The sequence below is a fragment of the Pan troglodytes genome, chromosome 5 (genome assembly GCF_028858775.2).
Source record: "Pan troglodytes isolate AG18354 chromosome 5, NHGRI_mPanTro3-v2.0_pri, whole genome shotgun sequence".
Classification (NCBI taxonomy): domain Eukaryota; kingdom Metazoa; phylum Chordata; class Mammalia; order Primates; family Hominidae; genus Pan; species Pan troglodytes.
Genome location: NC_072403.2, coordinates 150783144 through 150803075, shown reverse-complemented (window position 1 = coordinate 150803075; position 19932 = coordinate 150783144). Strand labels below are relative to the sequence as shown.

General features: G+C 36.3%; 1 protein-coding gene across 15 annotated transcripts in view; it reads left to right on the top strand.

Annotated features, from left to right (window-relative positions):
- REPS1 (RALBP1 associated Eps domain containing 1) overlaps window positions 1-19932 on the top strand; it is an 83165-nt gene that overhangs the window by 37863 nt on the left and 25370 nt on the right. For 11 of the 15 annotated variants that reach the window (XM_054686358.2, XM_518769.7, XM_009452101.5 and 8 more), the window contains exons 2-8: window positions 2582-2705; window positions 4778-4974; window positions 5103-5256; window positions 5853-5977; window positions 6460-6622; window positions 6899-6962; window positions 8989-9143. In XM_054686358.2, the coding sequence (XP_054542333.1) occupies window positions 2582-2705; window positions 4778-4974; window positions 5103-5256; window positions 5853-5977; window positions 6460-6622; window positions 6899-6962; window positions 8989-9143 (982 nt within the window). The remainder of the gene's footprint in view (window positions 1-2581; window positions 2706-4777; window positions 4975-5102; window positions 5257-5852; window positions 5978-6459; window positions 6623-6898; window positions 6963-8988; window positions 9144-19932) is intronic. The other 4 variants (XM_009452103.4, XM_054686359.2, XM_054686360.2 and 1 more) reach the window with 1 other exon arrangement.

Here is a 19932-nt window from a genome sequence, read left to right as displayed (position 1 = left end):
TAACTTATTCTTTTTTTTGCGGGGGGAGACAGAGTCTTGCTCTGTTGCCCAGGCTTAAGTGAAGTAAAACCATCATAGCTTACTGCAGCCTTGAACTCCTAGGCAAAAGTGATCCTCCCACTTCAGCCTCCTGAGTAGTTGGGACTATAGGCATGTGCCACCACATCCAGTTAATTTTTAACTAAATTTTTTTTTCGTATAGATGAGATCTCACCATGTTGCCAGGGCTGGTCTTGAACTCCTGGCCTCAAGCAGTCCTCCTACCTTGGCCTTCCAGAGTGTTGCAATTACAGGCATGAACCACTGCTCCTGGCCTCAATAGTTAACTATTGAGGAGGATCAAAAGGATATCTGATTTGTTTCTCATTCCAAAATAAATTCCAGTTTGGTCAGACTTGTATATTTTCAATATTAATCATAAACATTCTAGAAGAAAACATGTATAAAGACCTTTTTTCTAAGTCTAGCAAACCCAAAAGTCCTAAAGGGGAAATGACAAGCTTGTATAAAAATTGGAAAATTCTGTATCACCAAAACAGCTTTTTTGGAAAAAACAGATAAACTAGAAAACAACATGTGCAATATGATCTGGTTTCTGCCTAAGTCATCAGCTCCATCTGCTGCATTCCCTCCTCCCCATCAATTCTACACACACAGCTACACTCTGGTCTTTCCTTCCTGAGGGTGCTCAGTAAATAGTCATTGAATAAATGAATTAATTCCATGACAGTTTGCAGGTCAATATGTATAATATAATAAAACCTTTTTTTTTATGAGATGGAGTTTCAGTCTGTCACCCAGTCTGGAGGGCAGTGGCATGATCTCAGCTCACTGCAACCTCCATCTCCCGAGTTCAAATGATCCTCTCACCTCAGCCCCCCGAGTACTTAGAATTACCAGTGCGCACCACCACACCTGGCTAACTTTTGTATTTTTAGTAGAGATGGGTTTCACCGTGTTGGCCAGACTGGTCTTGAACTCTTGATCCCAAGTAATCTGCCCTCCTTGGCCTCCCAAAGTGCTGTGATTACAGGCATGAGCCACCACCCCTGGCCACAATAAAACTTCTTAAAATGAGTAAAGAAGATTAACAGTCCATTTAAAGTTGCCAGAGAACAAGTTGGGCATGTCAGGAAAAGAAATGCAAATGGCTAACAAATATAAAACTTTTAATAAATACCAATTAAAACAGCATTGAGATTCTGTTTCCCTTCTTGAACACTACCTCCTCATTTCTAACCATTTCCCTGGTATCTTCCCAAAATGTCAACAAACCATACTGTGATCTCCTTTTAGGTCTTCCCTCTGTCTAGCATATACCTGGCATATGTTAGTTGCATGGTTATATAAACAAAAGTATTTAAGATATGTAATGATCCTCTAAGAGGCGTCAAGTGGGCAGAAGAGTAGAGGATTGGGGCTGCATGACCTTGCCTTTTTAAACTCCCCTTTTCCTCATAGTTCCCTTGATGGTGTTAACCTGCCTGTTTATTCTCTTTGCCCTTTTACATTTCTTCAGAAGGACATGCTCCTTAGTGGCAGGAACAGGAACTTCTTCCAGTGCTGGTCAGCCAGCAAAAATGACTCTTTTTTGTGTATGTAAATAAATGGCTGTTATTGTTGTGATACAATTGCTTAATCGTTAATAGGTCCTTTTTTTGAAGTCCTGTGAATAGTTTTGTTCAGACTTAATACCACAGCATCTCAGATACCTTATCTTCCTTTGAGTGTTATGGAAAAATAGACTAAAACTGCTCTCTCTATACAAAAGTTTGTGTTATTTGAAAAGATACAACAGGCATGCCTAGTGTTTATTTTAAGATAAGATTATAATATCTGCATAGTAGAAACCTCCAGCTTTTAGAGTTATGATTTTGTAATCTGAAATCCTATTTTTTGAGTCTAATATTTACTTGTGCTAGCAAGTCTAGAAATACTTGTTGAAAGACTGGAATGATTAATGTAGATCCTTGAACACTTTCATGCTCTAAAAAAGACAAATTTTGTTTGTTTTAAAGAAGAGTAGTGTAGCCATATTATTTGGAAAATAAGAGGGAAAACCCGACTCAATCTCATCTGAAAAAATCGTGATAGACTTTTTAAAAATAGTTTCCAAATTTGTATTTATGTGGTTAAAATTAGGTATCTTGCCTTTCTTCCCCACTTGATAAATCCTTAGTATTTTTCCATGTTGTTATATCATTTAAAGACCGTCACTTTAAATGGCTGCATAATAGTCTCTTAGTCACATGGTCCTATTGTATGTGCAGTGCTTATGAATAAGAGTGGGTGGTACGTTGTTTCTTTAAAAATGTGACTCGTAACAAAAAATTTATTCTAAGAAAATTGCTAATCATATGGATTTTGATAAATAGGAGAATGATGACCTTATTGCAAAGCAGTGACTTTTTGTTTGTAAACATATGAACCTGAAACTTGAGGAAGTTGGTTGTCAGTTGTGAGTATTATACCATCTATTAGATAGATATTTTGAGACGTTACAAACAAGTTGGGTAGCTGCTTATTTTTGAAGGGAGATTTTTGTTGTGAATCTTAATGTTAACATTATGTTATTTTATAGATCATGGAGCTTTGTGGTGCAACAAGACTTGGTTATTTTGGAAGAAGTCAGTTCTACATTGCTTTGAAACTTGTAGCTGTTGCCCAGTCTGGTTTCCCTTTAAGAGTGGAAAGTATAAATACAGGTAAATATAGAGTACACTAGTAACTGAAAGAAAATAGGCTTCTATTACAAATGAAGTCAAGTCAATAGAACTCTTGTGTCTTTCTGATCTCATAGTGGCATTTGTGACCTTGAGTGAAGTGTCATGACTTTATTCCCACTACCTTGCATTTCTCACTTGAAAATACTAGAAAAATATGTCTGACCTGTATTACGGCATAGTATATGTACTTCATCTGTATTTGACTATATGTACTGCTCAAATGGCAATTTTTTAAGAATTAATTTACCAAAAGTTGTTTAGAGATATTTTAGGCGAATAGTTTTATTAAGGTAAATGATAAATTACAGCGACCATCTTCATGTATAGCGTCCCTGTGTTCTTCATTTCCAATAAAACAACATTATACTTTGTATTTTTGTTTGTTTGTTTGTTTGGGAAGGCTGTGGAGACTTCAGTTGAAATTAAGAAGTAACAGTTAACCTAAACTTTTTGATCGATAAGAGACAATATTAAAATATTGGCAGACTAAAATCTAGTTATAGACATCTGACCACATTACAAGTTTGTATTAGTCCATTTTAACACTGCTATAAAGAAATCCCTGAGACTGGGTAATGTATAAACAAGAGAGGTTTAATTGACTCACTTCTGCATAGCTCGGGAGGCCACAGGAAACCTACAATCGTGGCAGAACGTAAATGGAAAGCAAGGCACATCTTATGTGGCCACAGGAGAGAGAGAGAGAGAGAGCAAGGGGGAATAGCCACAGACATTTAAACCATCAGATCTCATGAGAACTTGCTCACTATCACAAGAGCAGCATGGGGGAACCGCCCCCATGATCTAATCACCTCCCATGTGGGAATTACAATTCAAGATGAGATTTGGGTGGGAACACAGAGTCAAACCATATCAAAGTGTTACATCAGATAATTTGTTTTTCAAGTATTTAGAGGCTCGTTGATGTGAAAGAAGATAGAAATTCTATAAAGAAAGGCACTTAAATGCAGAGGGTTCTTTCATTTTCATAGAGTAAAGGGGAAAGAGAAAAATTAAGATTTTAAAAATAATCTGTACAGAAAAATTTCTGTAAAATTCTGTAAATATCAGAATTTGTAGAAATAGTTTTAAGTACCAGTTTAGTTTATTGGTCAGTAGAGGTTTTCATTGTGGACCTCTAGTTTGCCACACATCATTCTTCTAGTGTTGGGAGTTTACATTCTTTTCAGGTAATTTTGAATTCTTTTACATGTATATTGAATAAGCTTAATAGTTTCCTTCCTTCATGTGGAGGTCCTAAAGAGAGACGAAAGTAATCATGTAATGGAGGTAAGTACGCTTTCCTCTGAAATGATTTTGTAGCTGTATTTTTTCTGGTCTAAAAGTATCACTTATTTACCTGCAAACAGTTTCTCAGTCCTTCATCTTTCTCCTCTATTTAAAATTGAATGTAGAATATCTGGCTGTAGGAGAGCCATAAGCCAGACTACAGTGGATAGATGGAATACTCTGTACCATGTTTTTGGTGGGTGAACAATAAGGTATTTTTAGGAATTTCTGCCATGAAAATTTCTAAATCTAGTCTCAGACTTAGTGACATATTCTGTGTTTTACTTAGAGGTCTAAAATCTTACTTTAAAGACCCGGTGTGAGTAGAAGCAGCCTAGGCTTTGGGGTCTGACTGATCTAGGTTTATATCCTAACTGTCAGTTACTACAAGCATGACCTTGGCATCATGGAGCCTCAGTTTTCGTATCTGTAAATAGGAGCTTTGCAGGGGTACTGTGGTTACGAGGTGAAATAAATATTCAGTGGCAAGTATAGGGCCAAACATACGTAGACATTTGATGTAGCCATTGTTATCACTCATTAGAAGGACAATTTGGTTTTATTACTTCTTTCTAGGTAAGAGTCTCCCTAAATAATGTGAGGGAGATGATGGTCCAAATTTTGTGGTGATGGACATTTTGTGCCTCTTGTTTCTGTATCCATTTTTACAAAAATTCTAATATCTAATTCATGTCTTATTTTAGTTTTCAATATATATGTCCTTTTTTATTTTGAAGTAATGATTATTTTGTGGTTAACAGTAAAGGACCTTCCTCTGCCAAGATTTGTTGCTTCAAAGAATGAACAGGAATCTCGCCATGCAGCCTCATATTCTTCAGATTCTGAAAATCAAGGGTCGTATTCTGGTGTAATTCCCCCACCACCTGGCAGGGGGCAAGTGAAAAAGGGATCCGTAAGCCATGATACGGTTCAGCCTCGTACATCTGCAGATGCACAGGTAATCACATGCATGTAAATATTAGCAGTTGATGCCCTGTGCAAATGCTTCACTAAGGCTCTTATTGGTAGCTTAATAATTAAAATGTCTCCTTAAAGTTAAAATTTTAAAATAATACTCTTTTCTAGGAACCTGCATCCCCAGTAGTTTCACCACAGCAATCCCCACCAACTTCTCCACACACATGGAGGAAGCACAGCCGTCATCCCAGCGGTGGGAATAGTGAGAGGCCTCTTGCGGGACCTGGGCCATTTTGGTCTCCCTTTGGTGAAGCACAATCAGGTATTTAGAGATTGATTGATTAGAGTGTCATTGTGTTGCCCAGGCTGGTCTTGCACTCCTGGGTTCAAATGATCCTCCTGCCTCAGCCTCCTGAGTAGGTGGGGATTATAGGCTTGTGCCACAGAACCTGGCTTAGAGATTTTTTGAAAGTAACAATTATTTAGGGTTGTAAATTGAAGGAAACTTGATAATATTCCTTCAGGAGTTGCCTCCCAGATAGTTTTTAATTGTAAGTTTAAGTTAAATAGAAGCAAAAACCAACTATGGAAATTTGTAAGTGGATACATTGCTTTGAAAAGTGGTAATTGCATTTATGTGTATCTATGATGTTTAGACAAGTTTATGGATACCAGATTCTCTAAAGGTAAAATGAATAATTATTTCCCAGAATATTATGTATATATTACATAAATTTTATTGACAAGGAGAGCACAAAATAATTGAAGATATTTAAATGAGGTATAATTTCTAATTGAACAGAAAAGATTCCATTTTGGAAATTGTTAGATTTCTTCAGAGTAAGAGTTGGAAAGAAAACTTCCTAGTAACTTTTTTCCTCAAACATGAGTCAGCATGTTTACCCATTCTCCTTATAGGTTCTTCTGCTGGTGATGCAGTGTGGTCAGGGCATTCCCCACCTCCACCTCAAGAAAACTGGGTCAGTTTTGCAGATACTCCACCAACCAGTACTCTTTTAACCATGCATCCTGCTTCTGTCCAGGTGTGACATTTTATTGGTATTGCATTTTTATTTGCTTCATTCAGAGTATTGCTCCAGTCATTGTTTTTATATTTTGCTGTTGCAGATTTTATAAATGCAAATCCACTCATTTATTTAAAAGCAAAATTCTGCTCTGTGCATTTCAAATCTGTTATCACTGGAATGTTTCAGCTGATTTTATTTCTGTTTCTGATTCCCTAGTGAAGTTTTGAAAGGTTTCTGCATCTGGAAATATATTTGCTTGGCTTTCTTAGCACATTTTCATAACGTTCTGTTGCTTACATAATTGCTGTCATTCTACTCGTTTCTATAATCATTGTGCAAAAACATATCCAATAATCTGACTGTAACAGATATGTGGTTTTACATTTTAAATATACACAAAAAGCAAGTTTTACTTTCAAAGATAAATAACCTAGCAATCTTGGTCCATATAATCATGTAGGTAGATATTGTACTGAGGAAAAAATGTTTCATTACAGGACCAGACAACAGTACGAACTGTAGCATCAGCTACAACTGCCATTGAAATTCGTAGGCAATCCAGTAGTTATGATGATCCCTGGAAAATAACAGATGAACAAAGACAGTATTATGTAAATCAGTTTAAAACCATTCAGCCTGATCTAAACGGATTTATTCCAGGTGAGTTGTTGAAAACAGAAGTTCTTCTAGATGGGACAGGAGAATCTCAATTTCATAATCTCAAAGACATTGTTTTATTGGTCATAGATTTTAATTATAAAATAATTATCAGATTATTTGTCTAAAAAGAATTTATAATCACTGGGGGCCAAAAACATGACATATTCACATATTAAAAATATCTTTTCCCAGTTAAAAAAGTCTAAGACTCTTACATTCTGTTCATGGATCCGTAAGTTCAGAATAACATTAAACAACACTGTTTTAATATTTCAGGATCTGCAGCTAAAGAGTTTTTTACAAAATCAAAACTTCCTATTCTTGAACTTTCTCATATTTGGTAAGTGTGGTATATCATTAGTTGGGTAACTGGGTTGCTTCCAAGGAGTTTCTAGCAGATAGATTTTAGAGCCTTAAAAAATAAACAACTAACCCCTTCAAGAATGCTGTCAAAGAACTCAGTATTGCCTTACAATAGCCAGCTTCTCTCTTATTCTGCAGAAAAGAAATAAGTGATACTGATACAGTAGTTCTTTGTAAAGAGCTAAAATTCTTTAAGCTGTATCAGCTGTTTTTTTTGTTGCTAGCATAATGCATGAGATAAAAGTTAGTTTGCACATACATGGTTATATTTATCCCATTGGTTTTTTATCAAGGTTAGTAAGTCCTATACCATGCCATAAGTTTAGGAATGGTGTTAGCTTCCATTTAACCAGAGACTTAAGAATAGCTGTGTTGGAATATGGTTCGAATTGGCTATTAGAACACAAAGTGTAATCACAAATTACTTTATAAAAACAGGCCAGGGCCGGGTGCGGTGGCTCATACCTGTAATCTTAGCACTTTGGGAGGCCGAGGCAGGTGGATTACCTGAGCTCAGGAGTTTGAGACCAGCCTGGGCAACATGGTGAAACCCTGTCTTTACAGAAAAATTAGCTGGGCATGGTGGCACATGCCTGTAATCCCAACTACTGGGGAGGCTGAGGCACGAGATTCGCTTGAACCTGGGAGGTGGAGGTTGCAGTGAGCCAAGATTGTGCCATTTCACTCCAGCCAGGGTGACAGAACGAGATTCTGTCTCAAAAAAACAAAACAAGCAAAAAAGAAAACACAAGCTGGGTGTGGTGGTTCACGCCTGTAATTCCAGCACTTTGGGAAGCCAAGGCAGGCAGATTGCTTGAGCCCAGGAGTTCAAGACCAGCCTGAGCAACATGGTGAAACCCCATCTCTATTAAAAAGAAAAAAATTAGCAAGGTGTGGTGGTGCAAGCCTGTAGTCCTGGCTGCTTGGGAGGCTTACATGGGAGGATTGCTTGAGTCCAGGAAGCAGAGTTTGCAGTGAGCTGAGGTCATACCACAGCACTGTAGCCTGGGCAACAGAGTGAGACTCTGTCTCAAAAATAAATAAAAAACGATTATCAGATAAACATAAATGTTAATTCCAGTGTGTATCAATGTTATTTCTCTATATTCTAAATCATTTTTAATAGGTTTTTGGTAGCATAGAGTGCTGTAGTACAAGGTAGGTAGATAACACCTAAAACTGAAAACTCAAAAACTAGTAATATATGCATGCTATTTATAGTTTAAGGCAATAAAGACAAAAGTGGTTGTCTGTATCTAGGAAAGGGCATAGACAGCAAGGTGGAGTGGCTGTATTTCTGTTTTAAGCCTTGCAGTTCTACTTAGTGATTTAAAGTACGTACATGTCAGCCGGGTGCGGTGGCTCACGCTTGTAATCCCAGCACTTTGGGAGCCCAAGGCAGGTGGATCACATGAGGTCAGGAGTTCGAGACCAGCCTGGCCAAAATTAGCCAGGCATGGTGGCACGTACCTGTAATCCCAGCTACTCAGGAAGCTGAGGCAAGGGAATCGCTTGAACCCAGGAGGTGGAGGTTGCAGTGGGCCGAGATCGTGCCACTGCACTCCAGCCTGGGTGACAGAGCGAGATTCCATCTCAAAAAAAAATAAAAACAAAAAATAAAGTACATACATGGTGAATTTTGATAACATAAAAACAGACTTTTGAAAAATGTCACTAACTTATTACGTATGCCTTCTAAAAATGCATGTGAATTATAGGTCATTCTTTTTGGTGACCTTAATTATTGGGGCCGCTTTTTAGAGAATTTCAAACACACAGGAAAGCTTAAAGAAGAGTACCATAAGCATTCATATACTACCACCTAGATTCTGGAGGTAACATTTTGCTACATGTGCTATATTACACATCTTTCTGTGTATGGGATTTTTATAATTACTGAGTTCTTGCACTTTCTCATGGAAAATATTTCTCTTGCTTCTTTTTGAGAAATAAAAGGATCCAAAGCAGAATGTGATTATATTCACAATAAACTTATCTTCTAGGGAACTCTCAGACTTTGATAAAGATGGTGCATTGACACTGGATGAGTTTTGTGCTGCTTTTCATCTGGTGGTTGCTAGGAAGAATGGCTATGATTTACCAGAAAAACTTCCTGAAAGCTTAATGCCCAAACTGATTGATTTGGAAGATTCAGCAGGTAAGATTGGGAGCTGAAGAGAGCTGTTTGCATGCCTTGATAAACATAATGCTTGATTCTGAAAGAAAAATCAAGATAGAGGTTAACCTTAGCTTAATAGCTTAGATATTTCATCAAGTGTACATAGATTTGTCATCAGAATAGTATGTATGGGCCAAGCTTGAATTTGTCTTATTCAGTCTATTTTTAAAAATAAAGATGAGTAATATATACCACTATTTTACCTTTGTATTTGTGACTTGGCGAGATTTGAAGAGCATTTCAGTGTCTTGTTATTTTGCTATCCTTTAATTGTGATATATATTGTCTCGAGTGGGTAGAGTAACCCATCTTCATTATAAACATTTTTCTCTTTAATACATCTTAATTTGTTGAAGGGAAATTACTTGGTTCATCATTAGACCTTTACAGTTGTAAGTATTTTTCTTTAAAATACCAAGCTCTCTCCTGCAGACTCTAAAGAAATCTGGACTTTTTGTGTATGATTTTAGAGAATGCTGTGTTGTTAACAAGAATGCTAAATGTTCATATTTATTGGGACCTTTCTTTCTTTCTTCCTTTTCTTTTTTTTTTTTCTTTTTTCTTTTTTTTGAGATGGAGTCTCGTTCTGTCACCAGGCTGGAGTGCAGTGGCACGATCTCGGCTCACTGCAGTCTCCACCTCCCAGGTTCAAGCGATTCTCCTGCCTCAGCCTCCTAAGTAGATGGGACTACAGGCACGCACCACCATGCCCCGCTAATTTTTGTATTTTTAGTAGAGATGGGGTTTCACCATGTTGGCCAGGATGGTCTCTATCTCTTGACCTCATGATCTGCCCGCCTCGGCCTCCCAAAGTGCTGGGATTACAGGCGTGAGCCACCATGCCCAGCCTGGACCTTTCTTTAAAAAGAAAAAGAGTATCAAGGGCTAAAAATTAGTAAATTTTTCTTAAATTCTGAATGAATAAAAGGAAACCTAATGTTTAATTCTTAATGAGCCTAATTAAAATAAATTATTGTCTTCAGTGTTTCCATCTATACTCCCATTTGGATATGATGATGGAAAGAATTTTATACTTTTAAAAGGGAAGTTCAAATAGAATTTGGCTCTCAAATGGGCATTTATCTATCAGGCAGCATCTCTTTAACCTAAAAATATACATGGTCTGACTTAGTTGTCTAAATTACGCGGAAGGAATCAGATGCATGAAATTACTGTCACAAAGAGAACAGTCTCCTTGGAGTCAGTAATCTGAATGTGCTTCTAGTTTTGCTAATTTAATCTGTGACCCTGGGCAAGTTCTAATCATTTACTGTATTTTTCCCTTCTGTTTCTCCACCTGAAATGTGGATTTGATGCCATTCACATTTCAGGACCTGAATTGTACACTGACCTTTTATCAACGAATAGGTTGATTCTAAAAATATGGCATTGATTTTAATTTCTTAAGCACATTTTTCTATGATAATCCTAGGATTTTGGGATCATTTCAGTTAGTTGTGAAGCGTCAGCCTCTGACTTGAGCTGAAAGCTTAGTATCTTTATTAGGTAATTTTGATTCAAAGTACTTTAATTTACCTACTTAAGAAATAAAAACAACTTCTTTGTTAAACACCTATGATAGTAACCAAAAGAGAAGAACATGTGGTAACTTCACACTTCAGTGTCATTGATTTAGAAATTGGACTTGGACCTAGAGCTTTTATATGACTTCAAGCCTTTGAAAACCGACAGCACAATAATACAAGAAACTAATTTAAATGAAGTTTAATCTCTTGTAGGTGATTTTGTAGAGGCTTGTCTGATTCTGTCGTCTGTTATATTTGTCAGTGAATCTGGCTTTTGCATATATTTAATTTTTCCTTTAATTTAAATAAAAAACAAGTTCTTTGTAAATTGGATCTATAAGGTTGATGGTTCAGGAAGAAATTTTTTTCTGGGCATTTATCTTTTTGTCTAATTTTACACCTGTTAGATCTGTTTAACAAAGACAGACTGATTTTATTGCCTGTGTATATCTGTGCACTGTTGCTCTAAATATAATTTTAAAAGTATCACAGACCCAGATAGTTTTTTCCCCCCTCACAGCATATGGTTTTCTGACCAAATTTGTTGTAAACATTTGGATCACACTGTATTATATTACATTCAAATCTGCTTTTCATATTTACAAATGATATATTTTGGTATTCTGTTGATTCTGGGGTGATGTAATATAACTTATCATTTTTCTTCCACCTATCATAAACCTGAGATTCACATGACAAAAGGTCCTTTGAGTATAGAAATTGTCTTGTGACACTGTGGGTCCGTCAGTATCCATAAAAATCATTCTAAAAAAAATTAGCAGGGTGTGGTGGTGTGCACTTGTTGTCCCAGCTACTCAGGAAGCTGAGGCAGAAGAATTGCTTGAACCCAGGAGGCGGAGGTTGCAGTGAGCTGAGATCACGCCACTGCATTCCAGCCTGGGTGACAGAGTGAGGCTCCATCTAAAAAAAAAAAAATTATAAAAATAGCTGTGTTTTTAAAAGGTCACGGTTAAGAGGGTAATACTCAAATAGTTTCTTTCGGCTGACATTAGAATTTATTGTAAATATTCCTCTGTGGAGCCTTTCTGACTATAGGCAGAGGTGGTTTCTCTCATTTCTGATCTCTCATAGCATTTTCTACATGCTAATTACTGAAACATACCACACTAAATCCTGTTTTTTTTTTTTCCCCTATCACTGTACTCTGAATTCCTTGAAACAAGGGAAATGTATCCTATTTATTGTAGTATGCTCAAAACATACAACTTTGCCAGGCACTGCACTAATATTGGATGGATGAATTCTACATGTGTGCCATTTTCAAAGGAAGATATTTTTCTTGGCGTTTTTCTACCTTTGAAAATACAGCGATTTGTTACCCTAGGTTTATGATGTTGGAACATACTGAAACATTAGTTCCACAAATATTCTATACTTAAAGTTTAACTCTTAAGAAGCAAATAGATGGTGAGCAGTGGTCATTTGAGTTACAGCTCCTTGGAGTAACATGCTAGGCTTTCTATAGGCATGCAAACATGGTTGGGGTAAATGTGCATTTTTTCCAAAATTGCTTGAACAGGTATGCATAGATAAAATAGAACTACTAAGGTTTATAGGCAGAAGTACTTCTGTTGACCTGAATTAGAATATTTAATAACATCAGCACTGAATTTAACAGCTAAAATAGAAAGGGAGACTTGATTTTTGTTGTCTTACAAAACAAAGCATACACAAATTCATCTGCAGAAAGAGCTTTCTGAAGCTGAATTAAAGAATATTTAGCTTTTTAAGAATGTTTGTCTTCTTTAAAAAAAAAAAAAGATTAAGATGACCTGCTACAAACACGTTGAGGTACTCTACATTTTAATATCTAAAGAATCTTCTCCTTTGCAAAGCACAGTTGCAATTTTACATGTACTTCTGTGATTGATACATATCTTTCTCTCAAACTAGACTAGAGCCTTCTAGGAAGGTAGGAACTGGATCACTTTTTTCATTATATCTCAGTGCCTAGCAAGGTGCAAATTGAGTACAGGAATAGACAGACATTCACATTGTTGAAATGATTAAATGACTGAGCCAATGATTTTTAACTGTTTTCTACCTTTACACCACACTGCTCACATGTGCAACTCAGCAGTCTCTGAGATGCTGAAAGAAGGAAAGGGATGTGTGCTTCCATGTCTCCATCTCCTTCTGCATGATCCCTACTTTACACAGTAGATTTGGGCACATGTTTCATTGTTAGGGTGCGTTGCATGGATCTACAAACTCTGAGAAGTACTTCCAACACGAATTTTTTTTTTAAGCCAGAGAAGAGAAGGCACATGAAGACTTTCCATGAAGAGTTTACTAGAAATCCACATAAATTCAGATTTGAGACTACCTTGGTGCAAGTAAATCACTGTTAAGAGTTTCTCTTATATTCATCCAGAAATTTTTAACATATATATAAAAACCTACACACAGGTATTGGTGTTTATACAGACGCAATCATACTATACATCCTTCATTGTTTTTTTCTTATAATTTTGGACATCTTTATACTTTATAATTGATATGGTTTGGCTGTGTCCCCACCCAAATCTCATCTTGAATTCTTATGTTTGTGGGACGGACCCAGTGGGAGGTAATTGAATCATGGGGGCAGGTCTTTCCCATGCTTTCTCATGATAGTAAATAGTCTCATGAGATCTGATGGTATTATAAGGGGAGTTTCCCTGCACAAGCTCTCTCTTTGCCTCCTGCCATCCATGTAAGATGTGACTTGCTCCTCCTTGCCTTCCACCATGATTGTGAAGCCTCCCCAGCCATGTGGAACTGTAAGTCCATTAAACCTCTTTCTTTTGTAAATTGCCCAGTCTTGGTATGTCTTTGTCAGCAATGTGAAAATGGACTAATAGAATAATATATAGAGCTATCACATTTATGATTCAAGGTATTCCATAATATGATGTACCTTAATTTAACCAGTTTCTTATTGATGGATTTTGGGGTTGTTTTCTGGCTTTATCTTTAAAACACTGCTGCAGTGAACATGCTTATATGTATATCTTTGTTTTGTACAAATAACCTAGAATCTTTGTTTCTGAAAATTCATTATTCAGGTACCCTTAGTTGCAGAGGAAAAAATAATGAAAATACGCACTAATGCTTGTCATTAGCTTTCTAATTAAGAAATTACCTCCCACTCCTACCCCCCTCAAACATACTCTGTCCCTGTCTGTCTCCCCCCCACCCTGCCGTCTCTCTTTGTCGTGTGTGATTTCTTTCCAGATATTTGGTTATTGTAGCTGATAAATCAGTACAGTTGAATTACAGATATTAGTAAAGATACACCATTTAATGAAATTGGTCAAAGTAAATAGAACTCAAATCCTGACAAAGACATTGACAAGCAAGGGTAGATAATACTTGAAGGGCAAAAACTCTATGAGGGTGATAGCAATAGCAGGGGCTTTAAAAGATTATGGTTTTGGCCAGGCACAGTAGCTCCCAGAAGCGCTTTGGTAGGCCAAGGTGGGAGGATCACTTGAGGCTAGGAGTTCGAGGTTACAGTAAGCTATGATCTCACCACTGTACTTTAGCCTGGGTGACAAAGCAAGACCCTGTCTCTAAAAAAAAAGATTATGATTTCAAATTCAGCGGATTAGTAAGTGTCCTTGGGAGTAATTAATGATACTCATAATTATTTTTTGTAGAAGTGACCTTTTTCCTTTGCAATTGTGCTATGAAAGTCAAAAGTGAATGAAAGATGAACATCTCTGTCTTCCTCTGTTAGAGAACTCCATGGGAATGGTACCCTTGTCTTGTTCAGTACTGGATCTTGAGAGCCTGGAACCCTATAGGCCCTCAGTAAATGTTCACTGACTCAATTAGTGCTTTTTAATTTTGCCACCAAATTATACCCCCCAAAAAAGTAACATTATCTTTCTCCCTGGCCACCACTCCCCCGCCCCCAACCCCCCCCCCCCCCCCGCCAAGATGGAGTCTTGCTCTGTTGCCCAGGCTGGAGTGCTGTGGTGTGATCTTGGCTCACTGCAACCTCCCCTTCCCAGGTTCAAGCAATTCTCCTGCCTCAGCCTCCCGAGTAGCTGGGATTACAGGCACGCGCCACCATGTCTGGCTAATTTTTGTATTTTTAGTAGAGACGGGGTTTCACCATGTTGGCCAGGCTGGTCTCGAGCTTCTGATCTCGTGAAGCGCCCACCTCGGTCTTCCATTCCCAAAGTGTTGGGATTACAGGCATGAGCCACCACTTTTTCTTTCATTCTTTGTTCTTTATACTCCATTTCCACTATTTCCTCTGTAGATTTTTAAGACAAAGCTCCAATTAACTGTTTTCCTCTTTATGGAATTTTAGTATTTATTTTGAATTGATTAACTTTAAATGGATTTTTTCCCATGTTTGGCTATCTTTGGGTAATAGGAACCTCCTATATATTGTAGGTAATATTCTTTGAACTATAATAATTGAGTCAGATGTTGAGCAGTACTGTCAAATGTTGATAAATACTGTAAAAACTCAGCAAGTTCAGTTTAATAAGAATTTTGGGTGAATATTTTGTTTTCAAATCTTGTTGGACACATTTTTACTTTGATTTTTTTAAACCTTTGGTTTTAATTGAAAACAATTAGTTTTCTACATAGACCCCCTTTTAAGGTAGTCTTACCGAATAAGTTTCATAGACCCTCATAAGGTCTGCTTACTAAGTTTCCATTTTGTGAAGTGTGGGGGAAAAGTGGAGTTCATTTTGGAAATAGAACTTACTAGTTTTTTGATGCATATAATATCATTCAAGAAAAAACAAAGCACATCTTAAATTTTATCTTTCTACATATGCGTTGCTTATGCCTGTCTTTTAAATATGAATGAAAAAGTTAACATTTGTAGTTTTCCTTGAAGACGTAAAAGTCATGAACACTCGATTGTTTTTCATTTTCCGTATTTTTTTCTTACAAGAATAATACTCTTCAAATAAAAGTTATTTTTGCCTTGATAAAGTTATTAATGAGGTTGGAACATTGAACCTTCGTTATTGAATAACTTTCTAGATTTGTTTGCTGCTTGAAAGCAAAATAAGTTTTAAACTGTAAGACTTTAAGGGAGTGTATATATTTCTGTAAGATTAATAACAGCCAGCAGTCACTTTCGAGACAATTTTTTAGTATATCAAGTATAATACTAAGAAGAGAAATTTAGGATGTGTAGGTTACAAAGCTAGAATAAAAACAAAGCTCTGAGAAAGAGGTTGTTTAGCAGGTACACTGTACTGAATTGAATCGGGGAACTTTCCAGATTCTTTGAAAGGATAGATAGGTGAAACTTCTTCCAGTGTTTGCAAACTTAAAACAAATGTAGAATAAGCCGTAGGTCAGTGTGATCATACTGGGTTGTCTCTTTCAGACACACTTTTGTACGTGGAAATACTTTCTGCATAACAGCCCTTTTGGGGTTAACTTTAACGAATAATTTAGGCTCATGCTCTTCTTTTTCAGCCCTGATGCTCTGATGATGTCAGGGGCAGAGCAGAACCCACAGGAGGGAGGCAGGGTTGACACAGTGTTCCAGCAGGAGGCTAGGTTGGAACACTGCATCAGGTAAGAGTAAAACTACACCCCTGCCTCCGGAAAAATACAGTCTTAAAGACTAACATTTGTGGGTGGGCAGGAAGCTCTTTGTTGGAGTACTTATTTGGAGCAAAGTTGAAGGAGGTACAGTTTATTTCTAGACTGAATGGTTGTCCATAGACTCTTGGTTTCTAGAACATAGGAAAGAAGCAATGCGTAATTTGCTAATTTATCCCAGAAACAATTTTTGGATTTTCTAGGACAGCAATTTTTCAAACTTCTAAATCTTTTTTTCTTTGGTTGGTTTTTGTTGTTGTTGTCGTCGTTGTTTATTTCAATGTGGAACAAACTTTTAAATCTTAAGACCCCTTTAGGCATTCTTAAAATTTGTGGACCCCAAGAGTCTTTGTTTACATGGGTTAAATCTATCAATACTTACATTATTAGAAATTAAAACTGATTAATTTTTGTTTTTACTTTATGTAAAAAAGCAATAACAAATCCATTACCTATTGGCATAAATATTTTTAGGAAAATAACCATATTCTCCAAAATTAAAGAAAAAATTGTAAAAGGGGTGGCATTATTTTACATTTTTGCAAATTTCTTTTACATCTGTCTTAATAGAAGACAACGAAATTGTCATATTTGCTTCCACATTGTCTGTTGGATATGTTGTTTTGTTTGAGGTATACCAGGGGTCTAAAAACTAAGCCCTGTGAGATAGATCCAGTCTACTGCTCATTTTTGACTAGCCCACAAGCTGAGAATATTTTTTCTTTTTAACTGTTGAAATCAAAAGAATAATATTTTATTACACGTTAAAAATTGTATGAAATTCAAATTTCAGTGTCCATAAAAATTGTATTAGAACACAGCAGTGCTCATCACTTACTTATGAATTGTCTAGGACTGCCTTTGCACCATAATGGTGGAGCTGAATTGCTGCAACAGGTACCTTATAGCCACAAAACCTAAAATAGTTACTATCTGGCCTAATATAGAAAAAGTTTCCAAATTAAATCTAGCCTCACACAATAAAAGGAAGGACTATTTCATGGCTTTTTCAGATAACGTAATTATTCTTTGGTACTATATCAAAGCACAAATGGTATTTCTTAAAGGTTACTTGCAGTGTGGAAGCTGAAGCCACTTTAATGCATTTTTTTGTACTTTAACTTGATTTTATACCGTAATGCATTGGATATTTGTAAAATATCAGTTCATTGAGTTACACACATCTTTCAGATGTTGACATCTTTCATTATAAAATATTTAAAAAGTGCATTTGCTGATTTCACAACATATCAAGCTTTTAAGTGCTGGAAGCTCTTGAGATTATGGACGTGGATATACATTTTCCAAAATTTGAGTTTTCCCTTGAAACCTTCAGCATTGTCATTAGTAACCATTGGAAACAAATACTGAAAACATTGCTTTCCTTGAAATGACAAGCTCAGTTTGTTCATTTTTGAAAAAATGCCTGCGCGATACCCAAGTCTGAATTATTATAGATTATCAGCTGTTCTTTCAGGAAAAATGGTGTTCCACGAAAAAAGTGGCTTGTTCAGCTTACAACTGAATCACACAAGTACTTTTCTCTGAGACAACCATTGTACTTTCATATGCAGCAGAAATGCTGTGTGTATGTATTTCCCATTTTGACACATAGAGGAAGATGTGTTTTTAGGGCTGAGATTTAATAAAATTAATTTGTACTGCTTCATGAACATTCATAAGTGAGATCAGCATGCATATTTATTTATATTTAATGCTTATGTATGTGGGGGGGGGGTAAGGAATACAATAACTGTAAGTGAAGAATACAATAACTATATTTTGTCGCCACTGCCTTGATTCAGTGCAAATGTCAACATGGGAAAAGCATTATTACAAGAATAGTTTTCACCTTTCAGGTCTCTAAAAGAGTCTTGGGGACTCTTAGAAAGGGGTCTGTGGTCCACAGTTTGAGGTCTACAACTCTAGGAAAATAACTCTATTGAAATAGTGGTAAAGTATAATTATTTGGGTGACTAGCATTTCACTTTGCAGCCTCAAGTAGCTAGACCCACTTCAGCTTTGTACCAGTGAACCAGAAATATTCCCAGAATCTGTCCCAAATCATAACTGCCCTGAGGTGGGGGTGTGGTACAGCTTGGCCCTAAATTTGTCAGTAGAAGAAATCATGAGAACTGTGGTCTTGAAAGCCCAACCAGGACTTGCAGATTGCCCTAAGATTGATGTTTAAAAATAAAGTAATAGAGTCTTGCTTTAAATAAATTCTTTCGAAAATTAGTCATCTTGTAGTTAATACTGTTTTAATTCTGTTTATTTTCTTCAGTACTCACCTGCTTTGGGGAATCCCTTGAAGATACTTCTTTATTATTCTCCTGGTAGACTTTCACTTTCAGTGTATTGTCAAATTTATAGCTACCGTTTCCCTTTCCCTTTGTTATCACTGGGGATAAAGTTTCATAATTTTTTTTTCCCAATGAAAACTATCCAATGAGGAATTTGCTACTATTGTTTATCCTAAATAATTTTTTCGTAAGTTCTTCTCTAAGAACTTTGAGTTGAGGTCTTCATAGAATAATATGTGAAGTCTTCCTACTTCTGTACTACCCAGACACTTCTATTGAGAAGATATAGGACTTAAGAAAGAAATAATTTCTGATCTTAGAAAACAAAAATCAATCAGAATACAATTCTGGACTGCAGATTAGAACTTGCAATGTGGTATAATTATAAAGGTATAACGTCTGGGTAAGTAAAAAGGACATATTTTGAGGAGGCATGTAACAATAGCAGAAAGGACATTTGGAGAACTTTTTCAACTGTCAGTACTTAATTGTGGTCTTAGGAAAATGGCAGTAAAGGTGAATGAAGTTAAATAAAAAAGAATACACAAGGCAACTGATTCAGTAAATACCTGAGTGCCCGTATGTATTAGGCCCTATGTTAGGCACTAAAACTTAAAGGATTTACTAATGAATAGATTGAGAAGTTAAAAGCTATACATTGCTAGCTTATATTATATGGATGTCTATTTAGAAATCTGAAGTATAGTGCTAACATTTAATGGCAGCTGTCTTTCTGCTGGAGAAACTCAGGTGCTGTTTCATTCAACTTGCCCATGGTCAGACACAATGATATTGTAATGATATTTTTGATATGAGTTCTAAACCGATTAGGTACTCCCTGTTGACTGGGGTTATATTCAAAGCCAGCTTGGAAGAATCGGAATGAGAGTTTAGTGACCTTTGAAATTTCCTTCTGTTTTTAAATATAATTTAGAGTTATTTTAAATTAAGCTTAACTATGCTTAAAAGTAGAATATGATACCTCAAAATACTTTAAAAACCATTTTGAAATAGTATAATGGATTTGTAACTATCTCAGTTAAGCCTGTAAGTGCCAGTGAGCTTAATAATAAAAGTTAAGTTTCAGACAGGGCTTATTGACTTTGCTTTTTTCCTGTGGCTGGGGACTCTCTCCTTCTGCTGTGTGCCTTGCAAGTATGTTCTGTTTTTTTGTTAACAAGGGAGATTTGTAGAGGATATATGAGTGAATTAGTATAAATTGGCAGTTCCCAAAGTATATTCCAAGGGAATACTGAAGGATTTTATTTGATGAAAAGGATGTGTGTCTGGAAAAAAAAAAGTGATTTAAACAAAGCTTATTTTAAACTTTGAGACATCACAAGTCTTGAT